This window comes from Zosterops lateralis (assembly GCF_965231275.1).
Source record: "Zosterops lateralis genome assembly, chromosome: 22".
Classification (NCBI taxonomy): Eukaryota; Metazoa; Chordata; class Aves; order Passeriformes; family Zosteropidae; genus Zosterops; species Zosterops lateralis.
This window is the reverse complement of record NC_139782.1, coordinates 3,606,340-3,625,463: the sequence shown is the minus strand read 5'-3', so window position 1 is coordinate 3,625,463 and position 19,124 is coordinate 3,606,340. Positions and strand designations below refer to the sequence as shown.

The following is a 19,124-nucleotide window of genomic DNA, read 5'->3' as shown; positions in this document are numbered from 1 at the left end:
TCAAAACCTGTCACTCACAGGGCACAAGGCTTGTTCATGTGCACAGACTCCAAGTGATGCTACAGCACAATTTTTGGATGCTTGCAGGAATTACAAAGACAAAAAAAACACAAGTGGGAAATAAAGGCTGGCTGGGATTTGTGAGGCAGGTTAGGAAAGCCCAAGGGGCTGCATGGATCAATGACCCCTGAGCCTGGACATAACCCGTTCCCCTCCCGTCACTGTGTGTATCAACAGAATATTTATAAATCAATTGAAAGCAATTAATCAGCTAGAGAAAGATAAGGGATAATGAAGAAAAGAGATTAGCTGGCAATGCACAAACAGGGCTCCTCCAGGGAGGAACTGCTGTGGTTGGAAGCCTCCTCTGCAAAGCCTATTAGCTCCACTTAAAAAAGAAATTTAAAAGAGGCAACCTGAATAATTAAAAGGAAGAGTTAATGGTTCATGCTAACAGCTCCTAAAGACCTGCAGCAACCGTGTTTGTTAACCAAGGGGACCTGCAGATAAACCACTGCTCCACAGCTGCAGCTCCACATTCCTGCATGGAGCCCAACATTCCTGCATCCCCTGGCAGGATGGAGCCAGGGAGGCTCACCTGGACACTGTGAGCTGCATCCTGCTGGGTTCACTTAAGTGGCCAACCCTTTGAGCTGAGTTATAAACAGTAACAGAGAAATGACTCCAGGATGTGAGGAGAAGCCTCCAGTAAAGTAAATCCCAATATTACCCACCCAGTGTATCCCATGGTAGCCTTCCAATCACCAACCCCCTCCTTGTTGGCTAAGCCAGGAATAAATATATAGCTAAGTTGGTTGCCAACTGAAAAATTAACCTCTGGGTAGGGCAGTCACCATTTCTGCCATTTTCTGTATGTTTTCCTACTGATTTTTTCACCCTAATCCCTTCCACACCAAACTCTAGGGAGGGGTGACTCAGGGCAGGACCAGCAGCATTTTCCTTGGGTGTATTGCTGCCAATAATCATTCATTTCACACCCAGGAGATGTCAACACCAGGGCTGGGCTCAGTCCAGTCCACAGGACCAGCACTACCATGATGGTGCCACTGAGACCAGCCAAAATAACTTTCTGAAGCTGCCACTTCTTTTTTTGAGGAGAACCCAAGAATACCCCATCACTCAGCTGTAACCTGCATCCCGGGGATGCCTGTGAGGAGCTTTCCCAAATTTATGGGGAAATTGGCAGCCTCCTCCAGTGCTGAGGGATCCCACCTGAGAGCTGGCAGCGGGTGGGCATCTTAATCAAGAAGAGCCACCAATTCAGAGGACTAAACACAGCATTTCAGTGCAATACTTGCCTTTTTCAAGTAGTACTCAACAAAATTGCCGGGTCAGGGCCGGAGCTCATGGGGTTTTTTCAGAGGAGGAGGGTAAACATCTCCCCACCTTCCTCGCCAACCTGCAAGGCAGCAATTTAACCTTCAAGGTAGAGCTCACATTCATTTAGTTACAGCCCTTATCTACAGGCTGGGGCCAGAATAATTCCACTGAGAACAATGTATAATAGATAAAAATAACTGCACTGCAGCACGGACACGGATGGCACGAGCAGCTTCCTCCCTGCCCATCGATTTCGTGGCAGGTGATGGGCTGACAGCAGGAAAACTCCCCCAGTTCTGATGCTGAGGGGGCTGATATTGATTGAACAGGATAAGGCTGGTCTTGGCAGGTGTGAAGCCAAGGCTGAGCCCACATCAGGCTCTGCAGGTGCCCCAGTGCATCCTGCTCCCATTTTGAGCCCTTCAGCTTGAAGACCCGAGTCCTGTTTCAAAAACCTTATTTCCCCCTGCTTATTTTAAATAAATGAAATAAACTTGAAGGTTTTTCCAAGTGTCCAAGAATCACGCGAGATAATATTTTACTTGCCTATTCTGCACCACTTACTGGACTTCTAATCCATGCTTATTACAACTTTTCACTGCGAAATTTTTTCTGCCCCGCCAGGAGGTTCAGGACAAAAACTGAACACCTGGAGGTTTTAAATTACTTTATTTTTCCACCGAAGTCTTACTGCCACAGTAAATATCATGGCACACCTGACTGTGATGAAATAAATATACCCATGCCCATAAAATCACAGAATGGTTTGGGTTGTAAGGGACCTTAAAGCACATCTTATTTCAACCCCTGCCATGGGCAGGGACACCTTCCACTGTCCCAGGTTGCTCCAAGCCCCATCCAGCCTGACCTTGGACACTTGCAGGGATCAGGAGTTCACAACCTCTCTGGGCCAAAAACCCACACTGACCCCAAATTAGTACTGGAAATGGGGTTGTCCAGTCTGAAAATGAGGAGGGAAATGCCAACCAGTACTAAAAATATGTTTGTTTTTCTGAAATATCCACAGTGTTACTGGATGGGAGTGTGGCAATGGGTGGTGTAATGCTGCCTCATCTATTTTACACACATTCCCAAAGGCAGGAAAAGCCATTTAAAGCTGGGAGGGCTGCACTGGGTGCCTGCCTGGAATTAAACACCACACTAGGTGGCAAAGTTAATAAAGGTGACAGCCCTTTATTCATCTTGCCTTGTGCTGCAGTCCTTGGAGGCAGCAGGGAGCTGCTCTCATGGAGTTATCAGGGCACTGCACCAGGCAAACCTGGGGCTGGGAAAACAGAATAAAATCGAAATTTTAAATAAAATAAAATAAAATAAAACCAAAGGGGGCAGCAGAAGGCACAGAAGCTGCATGTCAAAGCCAGCAGCACAAGCCCAAGGTCTGGCAGCATCAGGGTGGGGACATGTGGGTTGGAATGTGGGGCTGGATCCCTGTGGAATGAGCTCAACACTCTGTGGATCAACCCTCTTGTTGGGGTGGAAAAACACATCCCAGAGATGGTGCGAGGATGCACTGAAACCCAGCTGAGCAGAGAAAAAAACAAACACCAACAAAAAAACCAACCAACCAACAAAAAAACTCCTCATGTGTTTTATTTCCATCCAGATGAAGCAAAGCAGTGATGCTTCCTGGGGGAAGCCACTCTGCAATGTCCATCTGGAGAGCCCATGGAAGTGAAGCACAGCAATTCCTGCAGCAGCAGAGCACCAGGTGAGTGAGCAGGGAGCAGGTGAGAACATCAAGCTCCAAGAAAACACGATCCCAGTGACCCCAGATGCTGCATCGTGGCTGGAAATAGCTGGTGGAACGATCACATTGATTTTTAAACTGCACTAAATGCCTACCCAAGCTCCTCAGGAAATACCCAGTGCTCAGTTAAGGTCACAGGGGGATGTACAAACCCTTCCATGCCCTGGTTCTACTTGGTCATAGAATCCCAGAATGGTTTGAGCTGGAAGAGACCCGTAGCCCTGGTTCCGTGCCTGAGGTGTTTTGGTTTTCTGAAATTCTTTTTCTGGGGAATTTTCTGTAAACATGAGAAGTCTTTTCGTAACTGCAACTTTGTTATTCATTCCTTTTCCAAGGAGTGACTTCTTCTTGATGTCCCTCTGCTCGGACCAATGTGAGTGAAGAGGTTTTGCCTTTGTTTAACCAATCAAATTGGTCTGTGTAAAATAGTATAAAAAGGGAGACACATCCCAAAAATAAAGGAGTCATTTTCAGCCTCCTGAATCTCAGAGTCTGTGTCGTTGTGGTGTAAAACAGTGTCAGGGACCTAAAAGCTCATCCTGTTCCATCCCATGCCATGGGCAGGGACACCTTCCACTGTCCCAGGCTGCTCCAAGCCCTGTCCCTGGACATTTCCAGGGATCCAGGGGCAGCCACAGCTGCTCTGGGTGACCTGGACAATTCCTGCCACTCTTGCACAGGAGGAGCCAGGGCACAGTGACACTGCCATGAGGAGGAATCCTGGCTCCAACATGACATCCTTGAAATTCCCTGAGATCATCCAGGGATAAACCAGGGGCAGCAGGGAAGAGACATGGGACAGGAGTAAAGAGGGAGAGAAGGGAGAGTTTGCTGGAGCAAGATGTGCGACAACAGCAGCTGCCAGTTTTCATCACTTCATCACAAATCTCACAGCAACGATTGCATCTGGATTCTTCTTTTCTTTCTTCTCTTCCCAAACTTTTTTTTTTTTTTTAACTCAGACTCATGAAAATCTCATAAACAAATTTCCATGACCAGTACAGAAAAGACTTGCATTTTCCCCCATGTGCTGCACAAAGCTCAGCAAGCAAAGCCAGTAGCAGGAACCCTTATCCCTTCCACATGTACCTCATAACCCAAACCACGATTTCCAAACAGCCAGAGCTAGAAAATGAAAATAAGCAATACATGATCCTAAGAGACAGGTACCCAAGAAGCAATCGTATTAACTCAAAGCTAAATATGATCAAGAGTAATAATTCAAGTATGGGTTTTCAATGTGGTACTTGAGGAAGACAAAAAAGATGTTATTTCCTGCTATTTATTCACATAAAGGTTCCAAAGTCATCCACCTTTTCTACACTGCCCTCACAGGACCTCTCCCAAGCTGTGCCCAGCACTGGGCATTTTCCCAGAAAAAACATTGTTGTACTGAAAAAACGAGGCCAATAATAACAAAAAAAATACCCAAAGCAACGGGGGGGATTTGGAGGAGATAAAAAAAGCCACAGGCAAATGCAATTCTTTCTACTTGCTGCAAGCACCAGTGTGTGGGACCAGGATGGGAGAAGGGACACCCCAATGACTCCAGGATTAGGTTTATTACTGGGAAAATTAAAGAAATAACTGATCATTCACACACCAGACACTGCTGAGCACCCAAAAGTTTTCAAAGACTCAAAATTCTTCAAAACTTGGTAAAACAGGGATATTTTTTAAAATAACCCAGCTGTTTTGTGATGGGACTAGATGCTGGCCAAGTCCCCTCTCTCAAGGGCCGCCTGTGAGACCACAAGAAAAAGCATCTAAAATTCAGGCTGGGTGAAAGGGCCTCAATTTCAATATCTAAATATAAAGGTCTCAGCAATGCCTTAAATAATTCAGAAGCTTTAGGAGAGGCACAGCCCAGCCCCACGTTGAGCCACTTTTGGTAACTGCTCTTTTCACCAACTTCCCCCCCCAGCTACGCCACAAAAATGATGGAAAAAATCCCTTTATTTTCTTAAGGGAAATTCACCCTCGCACCACAGTCCCCACAGGAGCACAAATATTTGGTGCAATCAGAAAGAAAACAAAACCGTCCCGAAATGACAACTGAGAGGGAAACAATCTGGGAAGTTTTAACCTTCAAAATCTGTCTCTTAATTCTGGTTGTGATTTCCTGCAGGCGAGGGAGGAGGAGGGAAAAAAAAAAAAAAAGAAAAAAAAAAAAAAGAAAAAAAAAAAAAAGACAGCCCGAGAGCGGTGTCTGCTCCTGCCTCACAAAGGCAACTTTAAATGGGATTTGAAGAGAACATGACTAGGGCAGAGTTAATGCCATTAAAATTCAAAGTGCAGAGACAGCCGATAATCCCGGCCGGTTCCTGGGACAAGAATCCGATGGTGCAACACGCTGAGATTTGGTGCTGCTCGCTGCTATTGATCTCCTTTGATTGGAAGGGAAGGAAAAAAAAAAATAAAGAAGGATCAAGAAAGAAACTCAAAGCTCTTTGGCAGCCCAGCCAGCCCAGCTCTCTTTTAACACCCATGGAAAGGAAACTGCCAGCAAACTGAACTCAAAAAGATAGAAAAAATCAAGATTTGGAGACAAACTCATCCCCTGGGGTGTCAGGCTTGCCCAGGCGTGGATGTGTGTGCCTGGGAGAGTTTGCAGCAGCAGCAGGGCACAGCCTGGAGGAGGTGATGCAGCTGCAGAACAGCCCCAGAGCATCCACAGTGAGACACGGCCCATGAGCACAAAATACTTCCCTCAGACTTGCAGCACTGCCCTGGGAGCTGTGGACACCTGAAATCCCAGACTTGATCATGGTCCTGTGCACCTTCATTTCCTGCACACTTCAACCAGGCTCTGCATCTGCAGGAGCCACTGAGGGGCCACTTAAGAGGGAAGAAGTGCAAATGCAGTCACTGTATTTATACACACAAAGTAATTTATTTATTTTAATTTTTTTTAAGCACATGGTCAAATACTGCCTTGATTTTTGTACCAATTAATCCCAGAGCCAGAGATTTTCCTCTTGTTCTTCAGCCACTTGCAAAATCCTCCCAAAAGATTGCTGGGGGTTATAGAGGAATTATGTTGGTTAGTGAGCCAGTTATTATCCCTCTGATAAGAGGAGCTGATCTGGGCGGAGAGGCATTGGCTCCACACTATTTGCAAGGAAAAATTAAAGCAGAGATAGTAGCAGGTTTGCTCAGCTCCTGCCTTATCTCCAAAGTGTGGCAGAGATATTATTTGATCCAGCTCTGGCCAGGGAAGGAAAGCAGGGCTCCAGGGGAATTCAGCAAAGGCAGTTTTTCCAGGCATTGGCAGCTCTAAGAACTGCAGAGAAAATCAAAATACAGCACCAGAGATGTCCAGGGCAACCTGCATTTTGGGAGTTTGGAGAACACACCTGGAAATTTGGGTGTCCTGTGACTAAGGTTTATTATATGGCAAAAGGCATCTATAAACCACCTGCAAAGGGTCATAAATTCCCTTCCTTGGTGGATGCAATCAAGCTGGACAGGCTGAAAACAGCCCTGAGGGGAGGCTGCACACCCAGGAGGGCTGGAAGTGCCCTCTGCCCTCCAGGGAAATCCTTACAGCATCCCAAGCAGCATCTCCAGAGAAAATGTGTCCAAAAGAAACTCTCCTTCACCTCCACAGCCATAAATAGGGCAGGACTGGATGTAACCTGTGATGCTTTACACAGTTGTTTCACTTGGGAACCACTGGGAAATGATTTGCAATTGAGGAAAGATTTTTTAAAATTTTTATAATATTTTATTTTTAGATTTGGGGTCACCAACCAAGCTCCCTGGAGCTATTCATCGCCCTGAGCCTGGTTGTGAGAGGGCAGCACCACACAAAGCTCTCCTCAACTTGAACAGAGATGAGGATGTGCTGCAGGACAATGAGGTTTGTCCCAAAACCAGCTTTTCTCTGGGAATTGCATATTTGGGAGCAAGTTCCTCTCACCCTCCTCAGCAGCTGTCACTGTTTGGGCTCAGTTAATACCAACAGGTCCCATTTATCCCTTCAAGGGGGTTTATAAACCTTCACCACTCTGCAACAGCAGCACAAGGAGATTTACAGGCAGGAGTCTCTCTCCAAATGTAATCCAGGGAGGAAAAGGGTATCCTTGGGAAGACAACAATATTTTAAGGCTTGGGTTTTTAATTTTAAGATGTATTTTAATCCAAATTGTCTGGAGCCAAGGACCAGACAGATGGCATTTGCTCCAGCCACTTCTCATGGTCTCTGCTCTGCCATTGCAGCAGAGGAAGGGAAGAAAAACAGATCAAAAGAGCCATGTGGGGAAAATAATGAGTTTGGATTGTACTGGTGGCACATGGTAAACACAGAGTGAGGCAGGAACAGAGAAATCCATACATGATACTGAGTCTCTTTCACCTACTACTGGGCTTTTGAGTACACCAGGTATTTGAGGAAAGATACAGGTAAACCCAGAGGAACTGCAAACCTGTTGCAAACGTGAATTAAACCCTAATTTTTGGATACCTCAGGAGGATTTTTGGAGGGAGCAGTAACAGTGCCTGCCCTGATGAAGCACAGAGGCAATAATGGGGCACAGAGGCAATCCCAGGGTCTCAGTGCTGACAGCATTTCCTTCAGCACAGGGATGACCTGAGCAAGCACCAGTGTGGGATTAGGAGTGAGGGAGGAAGCAAACCCCACAAGGGAAGATGGGCTGATGGCTCTGCAAGCACTGCCAAAGCATTTCTGGGAGCTGCTGTGTTCTCACCAAAACCATGGAGAATCATCCCAGCTCCCAGCCTGAATCCCAACCATCTGCATGGGGCAGTTCCCAGGCCAGGTCATTGCCTCAAAGCCAATCACCTTCCACAGCTGCTGCTGAAGGGTCACTGGGACAAACCACATGAGAGGCTGAATTCCCCTGAACACACCATTTTAACAATTCCAGCCCTTTTATACTCTGCAGCATCCAGTGAGGGAGGGACAAGGGAGGCTGCCAAGGGGATGCTCAGACCCTCCAAAGGCTGGAAATTGATTGTTCCCCCCTTGTTTTCTGCAGAACAATCACTTCTTGCTCATGGACTCATTTGTGTAGGATTTTACTGTCCAGGATACACATCCGTACCCTCAGCTCATGTGCACATTCCCCCCAACCCCTCTGGATCCTGCTCTGCACTTCCCAGGTCCTCTCCATCTTCTGGACAGGCTCCCCAAAATAATTTTTTGCAGTCTAACAATACTCACTTATACATGGAGGCCTTTTTAATGTGCATTGTTTAATTTGAAGTCAAAAGCATGTTTTAAATTAATACCCACAAGGAGGGAGGGGGGAAAGGAAGCATATTCCAAAAAAATAATATTTACAAGAGATAATTCCACATGTGAATATCCTCCATCATCTCCCTATCCTCCAGTTCTCCTCTTACCTATCCCCAAAGCTGCAAATGTTAACTTCGAAGTCAAACACCATTCCCAGCTGGAAACCCATGGAGTGGTCCCCAGGGGATGTGGGGAGCTGAGGGGCAGCTCAGCCCCAGCCAGTGTGTCCCAGGAACTGGTGAGACCCCTTTTCCTCAGGGATCACTCACCCTAAAATCCCCCCTACACCCTCCTGCACATAAACACACACACACTGCTGTATGTTCCCATGGAAAATGCTGGGGAGCTGAACCAGCACCACGGACTGCCCAAGGACAGGGAACTTCATGCTCCTCACTGTAAGACATTCAACATCCCAGAAATAAGCCCCAGGAGGATGTGGGGAGCTGGGGAATGCTCCATCTAACTGGATTAAGCTCCAAAATCATCCTAGATGATGCAGCTAAGCAGCAGCTCTCCCCAGAGCAGCCAGAGCACCACAGACACAGACAGAGAGCTAATTCCTCTCCATGCAACAGACCCCTGGCATTTATCTCTGCTGCCCAAAGATCTGCTGGGGCCCTGAGGATCTCACCATGAATCAGCATCAGCCAGGGCTCTGCTCACTCCAGCCCCCCACCCTCAGCACAGCAGTTAATTCCCCCCCATCCCCACCAAAAAAACCTGCAGCAAAACAGAGCAAGAAGCAGCTTTTCAGCAGAGCTGCAGTCCCAGGCTCTGCAGCTCCGACATCTCACATGAAAGGGAGGAATTTCCCTCCCAGTGAATAGCGGTTCATACATTCTTTGGCAGCCTGTTGCCATTAGCAAACACAATCTGTATTTCTGCCTCGCTCATTTGTTTGCCAAGTGCATTGGAAAGGAATATTTTATCCTCTGCCAGATAAAACCCAGCAGCGACCGTGCCCAACGCCTCGCTGCAGGTATGAGGTTTGTTCCTGCAAAAGGGACACCTCCACAAACTCCACCTGAATAAACCCCAACCTCAGTGTGGGTCTGAGAGTTCAGGGGGCAAGGAGGTGTCACCCCAGCCCCTCTCCTGGCCTGGGATAAAAGGTGCTGGGAATAAGGGGAGAATTGGCTGCACTAGAGCGTGGTTTAAAAAGCTCATGCTAGATTTGGGATGGAAAAGAGGAGAGGTCCTCCAGCTCCCAGCCTGAGCTGCCACCTGCCAGCACCTGGAACTCCCTGGAGTTGTGTCTTCCTGCAGCTCTGGCTCAAGCTCAGCTCAGCTCCTGGACACTGCAACTCTGGGTTTAACCCAAGCTGCTTTCAGCTCACGCCCCAGTTCCTTTGCCTAGGGTATCATTTAAACAAAACTCCCTGAAAATGCCCAAACCACACATTTGTGGTTCCACAAGTGTTTTTTTTTTCCTCCCCTTGGTGATCTGCACATCAAACACATGAAAAAACAGACAGAGGAAAGGGCTTGTTTGAGTTATTTTCTCTTTCCTCTGACCCAGCTCTCACAGCTGAGCCTTCCCTGCATCCCCAGCACAGCAGAAGCAAAGTTCTGAACACACAGGGGAAGAGATCCTGGGAAAGGGGAGCAGCCAACGCACAAAGTCCCATCATCCAGCCTCAGTAAGCCTAAAGAGCCTATTTCCCCCTGCTCTAGATTTTAATTTAATTTTTCCCCCATTTCCTGTATTCTGCTCCTCCAGCTGGAACATGCTCCCACACAGAACTCCAAACCCACACCAGGGGCTATTCCTGTGGGAATAACAGCTCCAGTGCCTGCTTGGAGCCCCAGCAAGGGAAAAAGCACATCCAGGACAACACAATTCCCAACATCAGCTCCCTGATCCCTTATTGTGAGACTCCCCCTCCCCAGCAGCTCCACAGAACTATCAGAACTACACTTGGGAAGCTCCCAAATCCCACTGGCAATTTCCACAGCCATCCGGTTCCACCTTTCATTTCCAGAGCAACCTTTCCCCTCTTTACTTGGCTTCCAAGTTCAGTTGAAGCCATTAACCTAATTACAACTATCTCTGGCATCGTTTTGGTCTCCCTCTCACTCCCCCTGCATTCAGTCAAGGTCAATTTTTGCAGCTTATCCCAAAATTTCCTGCTTGTTTGGGATTTTTTTTTTTTTTTTTTTTTTTTTTTGTAACAGTTCCACTTCAGCCAAAAGGCAGGAGAAAAGGAGATAATGTAGGGGAGCGAGAATAAATGGGAAAAGCTGTGCCAAGGGGAAAAAAACATTATTTTAAATTAAGAATTAAGAATACATCCACTTCCTGGATGCTGTTTGAGCTGAGGATGGGGAAATTCCTGGAAAAAGGTGGCAGGCATGGAGCTCAGTTTCATTCCCCACTGGCAGCCTGGAGGTAATTTGGGGGGCCCAGAGAATGACCCCCATTTCACCTCTGCAAGCTGATTGCCCTGAGGTGCCGCAGAACTGGGATCCCTCACTTCAGGGTGCACTTTCAGCAGCTATTTAAGATTCAAGATTAAGCAGGATTATCAGGAGCACCAAAGCTGTTTAGATGGCTAAATCCCACTGAGAGTCCCTTTGAACACGGCCACCTTCCTAAATCCTAAAGGGTTTTATTAATGTCATTAGACACCTACACACCCGCAGGCACACGTCCTAATCCCAGGGCTGGGGAGGATGCTGACCAGCACCAGCCAGCCCAGCTCTGCAATATGGGGAATATATGGGCAGGGAATTTCCATTTGGGCACTTCCAACTTGTTTGACCTCCAACCCTTCCCTGTCTGACCTGGGAGTTCAGGTTTCTCCTTTTTTCCCCCCCCCTCTTGCTCTATCTGGATGAGCATTGAGGTGAAGTGGAGATCACCATCTACAAAATCTCTTTTTAATGGTTGTACAACAAACTCCCCTGCATTTCCTCCTGTTCCACACAGGCCCACAGCCCTGTCCTGGTGTAGGATAAACCTTTAAACCAAGGGACAACACACAGGGGATATGTGGCAACACCCCAGACTCATGGATAGAGCTGCAGGTCCTGGAGCTGCCCAGAGTGCTCCAGCTGTGGGTGCTGCAAATCCCCCCAGGCAAACACATCATCACCTCAAATTTGGGGTGATTTTTACCTTTCTGAGGTTGCAAGCAGAGGGGATGCAGCTGCCAGCAGTGCTCTTGGGGGTGCAGACCCTCTCAATTTATTTCCTGCATCCTCAAGCCATTTTAGTTCTATGAACCTCTCTAAAAACACAGGGAAGGAACGTGCCAAGGCATGTGTTTGGCTTCTATCATGTCAAATACATTTTAATTGGTGATAATTCCTGCATGCCTGGTATATCCAGGTGAAAATGAACCCTGTGTGCTCCTCTTTGCTCCACAGGTTAATGTTCCTCAGGCAAGCTGGTATTAAAACCAAGGGGCTGGAGCAGTGGGAATAAAAAAAAAAATCAGCTTTTAAAGGGCAGCTCTCCCAAAAGCATCATGAGATGTTTAAACTTAGCTCCGACCTGGCAGCAAACTCCTGTTTTAATAAGTGTAAGGGATTTGGGGATATTCTGCCCTTCCTCTGCTGAACAGGAGGAACATGTGGCATTGAAGCAGCACCTTCACATTCCCATTTTAGCCCACGACAGGCGCAGCAGCCAAGCCCCTGCTGCTCAGGAGAGGATGCACAGCTCTCCATCACCTCCTCCAGGCTGGTATATTTTGATCAATAGCCTTATTGACATCCAGAGGCAGATGGAGGCACCTGCTGTTTGCTTTTCCCTCCCTTCCAGCAGGGAATAAACACGGAGCCCCCGTGTCAAACCTGCACTGACACGGATGGTTTGGGAATCATCCACTGGGAGAGCAGGCACCAACCTGGGCTGTGAGTGGGTGAGCAGACAGAAACCTGAATGGGGCTGTGATTAATTCACACACACACAGAGGTGAATTTATGAGATATTTTTACTTCTTGATTCATTAATTTAATTACACCACGGCCAGATGGATGCTCCACAGCATTGAGGTCTCTGCCTTCTCCCCCTCCCCAAGCTGCCTCTCACCAGCACTGGGCTCCTGCAAAGGGGTGCTGGTTTGGGGGGCTCTGTGGCAGGATGAGCCACAGGACCAGCCAAAGAGCCTGTGATGGAGCCACAGCAGCTCCTCCTGCACCAAGCAAGCAGGGATGAATTTTAGACAGCATTTAGCACAGGTCAGTGAAATACCACCCTCACCCTCAGTGAAATATCACAGTCTAGGTCTCCAGGGTTCCCACACCGTTTGTATTTTCTCCCCAGTGCCCACCACCTTTGCAGGGCCAGAAGTGGCAGGTGGGAATGGTAATAATTCAAATATTCCTCGGGGAGTGCTGGCAAGAGAAGCACAAATCTTCCCTTTGAGCTGTGTGAAAGGCAGCCTTTGTGCTCAGGAGCATCGTGTGCCTTTGGAATCCGTGCTGGAAATCTGAATCCAATCTGATGGGTGCCTTCATTTTATTTTTTCCAAAACAAGCCAAACAACTCTATATATAAACAAAATATGCCAAAGCCCCTGTTTTCCCTCACCTGTCTGATTATTTCTTCCTCTCTTGCTTGGCTGTATCAAAATAAACAAACACTATCTATTGATTCTGACTGTTCTCTGAAGATCTGTGGCAGAAAGCTCAAGACTCCTGAGTTACTGCACAAAAATAACTGGATACCCACTGGTTGCAAATGCAACCTTGGAAATGAAAAAAGAGATAAAAAAAGTGGCTGTATCATAGCAAAGGACATGCTTTGCTTCCTCGGACTGGAAGGAAGTGTGAAGTATGACTTTGTTAATAATTCATTTTGACAAGTCTCCATCCTTCCTGCCTTTTTTTTTTTTTTTTTTTAATCCAGGATACACTAGGAAAATAAAGACAAGAAAGAGTTTTGCTTTTATTTTATCTTCCAGAAAGCAGCAGGGTTCACAGCCCCTGCATCTCCTTGCACCCAGCACGTCCAACCATTTCCACCAACCATTCGTGCAAAAATACATTTCCTATTTCATCTACACGATGGCACGAAATTAAAGGCTTTGCTCTCCCCAGTACCTTCTGCAACCCACAAAACTTCAAATTAACCTTTTGCTTTCAGAATAATTAATGCTGCAACACCACTAATGACCTGGTTGGATTCCAATACACCTGAGAGCTCCTCCAGCCCGATTGAGATGCCCTTGGTCCACACTGGATGCAGAATTATAATCTTCTTAAGAAATGCTGTTCAGCTCAGTAATTGCCTTCCATTGTAAAATCCTGCAGAAAAAAAACTTGCCCTCAAGCACATTTGATATGTTCTGGTCCTTGCCCAAGCTCTGCACAAGTCCATTGGACTCTACTGGCCTTTTTCCCCTTTAAATTTTACAGTTTTGGGGTTTTCTCTATGGTTACCATGGCAGGATTCGGGATGTTTCATGCACAAGGAATGAAAGCACCAGTGAAACAACAAAGACCACAATACAAGGTCCTCAAAACCAGAAATCACATGAAATCCCACAAAAGAAACCTGGATTAAATCAGCTGCAACAGTTCAAATTGAGTTCCACCCCAAACAGAAATCCAGCCCAAACTAACCAAACTAGCCCCGGATTTGTGAGGTTTATCCACCACCACAACCCAGACTGATGGTCAGGCCCCCTGGGATCACCAGCCTCGTGTTCCATTTATCTTCATGGCAACTCTATTAAAAATTTCAAATGCCTAACTCATAAAACATTGAGATTTTGTCACAAACCTACACTGAGCTGACCTCTGGCCATCAATTTCAGAGGACAGCCCAGGGACAGGGGAGCACTCAGGCAGCTCTGCTCACTTCCCATAGCTTTGGGCAGCATCCTCTGCCAGCCAGGTCTTCCCAAACCCACCCTTCCCTTCCAGTGTTCCCACTTTCCCCATTACCCGCTAACAAACAACGAGGAAAGACCCCGGGGAAGGTATTCAAAACAGTTGCTGGAAATCAGGACCTTCATCTAAGCCCAGGGTCGATATCACCTCCAGCTATGCAAAACCAACCCACAGGTGGTTTGTAACAAAATTCTCTTTGTTCACAGAGCCCTGGAGTTCATTTGCACTGAGCTTCCTCTCCAAAAAAACCTGGGATTTGCCCCAAAAACCTTGGAGTGTTGGTGTGGCACAAGCACCCCAGGTGGATCCCCTCCAGGAGAACTTGGTGCCTGAGGCTGCATTGCCTGAGGCTGGAAACAAGTTCCCTTCTGCCTATCAGGCTGCTGTTTGTTTTTTTTTTGTTGGTTTTTTTTTTTTTTTTTTTTTTTTTTTTTTCCCTTTTTAAGACTCATGATCACTGCTTTAAAGACAGAATTAAACTGATGGATTGCGGATGATGTAAAACCTTGATGTCCTAGGAAGCTGCACAAATAAATGTTATCAGAGGAACTGAAAGGGGAGACAAGCTGTTTTTGACACTAAGTGGGATTGAGGTGGTCTGAATTTTCTCCACCTTCCCTGAATCACACAATCCTGGCATCACCCACATAACAAAACCAGCTGCAAATCAGTCACCCTGTAGGAAAGGGGTTGATTGGTGCAACTTCAGCACAGAATATTCAGTGTGTGTTTCCACTGAGACCAAGCCATGGCCACCCATCTCCCACCACTGCTGGTCTTGAACTGAGACCAGAAGCAACCTCAAAAAAGCCAAGAGGTTTTTTTGGCAGAAACACAAACTCAGCACTGATCACCCTGTCAGGCTATCAGCTCACACTCACTGCCAACACATCAGGCCAGCTGTGCATCTGCACTTGCTCATTTGGCCACTAACCTGCTTCAGCAATTACAGGTAATTAAAACATTGCCCTGCAGGCATTCTGACTTCTGCTGTGCCCATCTCCTGCTCCTGCTCTGCAGCTCAGCTGGAAGATGAAGGATGGGGGAAACTTTGAAGGGTGTAGCTCAGAGTGTTTCCCTCTATTCTCTGCAGCAGCACAACAACTCATACAGATGGCAGAGGTGAGTGGTGGTGGAAGGTGAGGAGGACCAAGGCAACCCCTCTGCCTGGCACAGGGATGCTCTTTTCAATCTGCAGGCCAAAAAGCCACACTAAAGTAACTCCAGGTGCAAGAAAACAGACTCTGAAATCGAGGGAACACAGGTAATTTCATCAGCCAGCGGAAGGCCAAAGCCCTGACCACCCCAGCAGACCAGGTTAACACTGCCCCTTTCACTGCACATGGGGAGACCATTTCTGTGCTCCACATGTCCTCAAGCTGGTAAAAGGTTATCAAAATACCAGGGTTTGGAGGAAGGGGGATGTTCCAGCAGTGCTCCCTAATAACAAACACCAAAGCAATCCCTTCCAGGAGATAAAGAATTTCTTCCTCCACTGGCAATAAATCAAAGGGCGCTGTTCAGCTGATGGGAATTGATTTTTCTTCCTTCCTTTGCACTTAGAGCAAGGCGGGACCGTGGTGAGAGCCCCCAGACGTGACAGAGCCCAATCGACGGCAGGGAGGGGACAGGGAGGGGACATCTGGCACCAGCACACGGCATTTCTGACCCTCCTGCAGCAGGGGCACCCTGCTCCCACCCTGAGCCCCGATGGGGAGACACAGGGAATGGAATCATTTAGGCTGGAAAATCGCTCTAAAATGACCCAGTCCAACCACTAACCCAGCACCACCACTAAACCATGTCCCCTGGTGCCACATTTACTGTCTTTTAAATCTTCCAGGGATAGGAACTCCACCACTGCCCTGGGCAGCTGTTCCAGGGCTGGATAACCCTTTTGGTGAAGAAATTTTCCCTAAAATCCAACCCAAACCTCCCCTGGTACAACCTGAGGCCATTTCTCTTGCCCTATCACACATTTATGTAGGAGAAGAGATTGATCCCCACCTGGCTCTAACTTCAAGGAGTTAAAGAGAGCAAAGCCCAGCAAAGCCCTACCCCCAGAAAGAAAGGGCAGAAGTGAACTTTAGTAGGCAATGAATGAGATTTGATCCAAATAAAAATGGTGAGGGGAAAATTCTCTTTAGCACAAGCAGAATAAATGCTGTAAGGGGTGAAGGATGGGATGGGATGGGATGGGATAAAAACCCCCTGCACTCTCCTGCCTTCACAAGTGAGAATCAGGAGCCTGCCTGGCTGCCCAGAAAAAAACAGGTGTCTGCTATTCCAGCTGAAACACGGCTCCAGTTCTAATCCACTGTTAATTAAAAAGATTTTCACCATAGGTTCCATCAAATCCAAACCTCTTTGGCTTTTTATCTGCACAGAAGGCAGGGAGGGGAATTAAAAAAACCCAAACTGTCTGTAATGCCGATCATCCAGAGATCAATCCCTCTCCCCTCATCAAACTCTTTAGTAAGAATCACTAAAGGCAGTGATTTACTCTCTCCCTTCTTCTGCACCCAGCACTGTGCAGCTGCAGGATGGGGGATGCTGGATTGATTTGGTTTCCCTCTAAACCCATCCAGCAGCCTAAGATGGTTTTGTGTAGGAACAGAGGCCTGAATTAACAGGTTATAAAGCTCCACTGTTAACTCACAATTGCCTTTATTGCAGCGCATAAGATTTTTAATGAGAAATAAATTGATAGAGATACATTACCACAGGGGAACTCTGATCTGCTCATTTGCCAGCTGTAACAGCACGGATCACATCTCTGAAATCCAGAGGGAAAAATGCACTCATGGTGTATTTATGTCAGTGTTCAGCTGGAATGGGCATCTGAAGTGTCACCTGTGTGGTGAGGGTCCCTGGCAGTGATGCTGGGAAAGACTGGCACAGGTGATGCCCAGCAAGGGCCTTTGCCATGGGAGGCAGAGCCTGGAAAGCTGGAAGGAATAGCTCAGCTGTATCAAACCAGGGAACCAATCACCCTTTGCACCCACTCTTTGGTATTCACTGTGTTCCTGTGCCCTGGGGGCAGTTGAGGTGCATCCCATGGTAAAGACATCCCTGTCAATATTTACATCAGCCAAACCCACCAGAGAGTCCTTCACACAGCACCTGCTGTGCCCCAAGGATGACATGGGAGGTGAAAAACCAGAACATACTTGTATTTCAATAAAAAAACAGCAAAAAAATGGAAAAATTAGGATTGAGGAGTGTTGCCCTGTCCCAACATGGGCATTGTATCTTCATCCTTGTGCCACCTTCTGCAAAGCTCCTGTCCCCTTCAATTCTCCCTTGGCATACGCTCTCCCACCTTTCCTCCAGCTCCACCACGCCCAAGGCAGCTGCTCAGTACCTGCCCAAAATGCCAGGACACACAAGGCAAGGGGATGGCCTTGGGAGGAGAATGATGGCACAGCTCCTGTGACCACAAAAGGGACCTCGTGCGTGGGGGGACCAGAGATAACTCCATGCTGCCCCCAGATGTGCAGCCAGGTGAGATGGCTGCTGCACATCTGGATAAATCCCCTTCTTTTTCACCTCCCTTATCAGGAGAGGCAGGTCAAAGCACAAACATTTCAAAAATGATGCCCAGGAATGCCCTCTCTACATCCCTGCAATGGACAAAGCCCTGGATTTATCTCTCTCTCCCTCCCACGTCCCTGCCTGCAGCTCCAAGCACTGCCATTCCTACACCCACACACCTCTGCTCTCCTGTGCCAGGGATGCATCTGTGCACATTTACCTGGAAATCACTGCTCTAAATGTGTATTTACACTTACAGGGGCAATATTATTATTTTTAGTATGGAAAACAACAACTTGCTTTTTGCCAGCTCCCACCTATCACTTTACAGCCAGGCTTGGACTGATGACTTTGTAATTCGTCCATCACTTTCCACTGGGAATATCCCCCACCCCAAGAGGAGAACACAAATGCCTGGGAAGGTGTTACACGTGTTGCTACATCTGATAACCCTCCTGATAAGACAAAGGGTACAGGTTCCTTCTGTGACACCCCCCACCAGAGCTCTGTCTTCTCCCTGATACAAAGTGGAGGGATCCTTCAGCACTTTAATTAACAATTACTGGAGCAAATCAAGCCAAATCTCATCCTCTGCCCTTTCTTTGATTTGTTTTTTCATTGACTGTTAGAGGGAGAAGAAGAACAACTCCTCGAAGGTGAAGTTTTCATATTCAGAGTGCTGGGAGAAATACTGGTTCCTACAGTGATATTCAAGGAGCTGAGGACAAATGTGTATATCCTGGATATCCAAAGGAGAAAGAGAGCACTTAAACTATAGGAAAACAACTCTAGGTAGTAATTATAGTGCTTGTAAAATAATAAAGATCTTTATCAGCTTCCAGCTTGCCACTGATGGTTAATAATACATATCCTCATGCTGCTGGACAATGGCATTTGGAGAGCTGTGCCCGGTGCTGCAGCATCAGGGTGGAGGAGGTGGCTGCTGGGACAAGGGATGCAGCCACATCCTCATCCAAAAGATTTTGAAACCCCAAGCAAAGCAAAAACCATTAACAGACCTAAACTTTGCAAGATGTTTATTTTTGATCAGAGGAAAGGAAGGTAAATAAAGGGTATTTCACAATGAAAAAGCACCCAAGTCTCCCTCCACTCTGGGGTGGAAGGGTTATGTGCCTGCCTTTGCTTTGGATATAGCCCAGAGCTGCCAAGTGCTCCCAAAACCAAAGTGAACAAGCTTGTAAATTATGGCTGGCACATTCCTCTGGATTTTTTTTTTTTTTTTTTTAATTCTTGCTGTATTTTCCAAGCAAGCAAGAACGGGCTCCTTCCCCCTCCACAGTCCTGGCACTTCACACAACACAATTTCCTCACCACAATTTCCAGGATTTTCCTGGAAACACACACAGACCTGAGACA

At 47.1% G+C, this 19,124-nt stretch overlaps 1 protein-coding gene across 5 annotated transcripts in view; it reads right to left on the bottom strand.

Annotated features, from left to right (window-relative positions):
• KAZN (kazrin, periplakin interacting protein) overlaps positions 1 to 19,124 on the bottom strand; it is an 87,307-nt gene that overhangs the window by 25,284 nt on the left and 42,899 nt on the right. For 2 of the 5 annotated variants that reach the window (XM_083876884.1, XM_083876883.1), the window contains exon 2: positions 1,320 to 1,420. The exons of 2 other annotated variants lie outside the window; for them this stretch is intronic. Coding sequence is in view for 1 of the 3 variants with exons in the window: in XM_083876882.1 (XP_083733008.1) it covers positions 16,935 to 16,959 (25 nt within the window). In the remaining 2 variants the exon portion in view is untranslated. Of the gene's footprint in view, positions 1 to 1,319; positions 1,421 to 16,934; positions 16,980 to 19,124 lie in introns of those variants that run through there. One more of the 5 variants, XM_083876882.1, reaches the window with a different exon arrangement.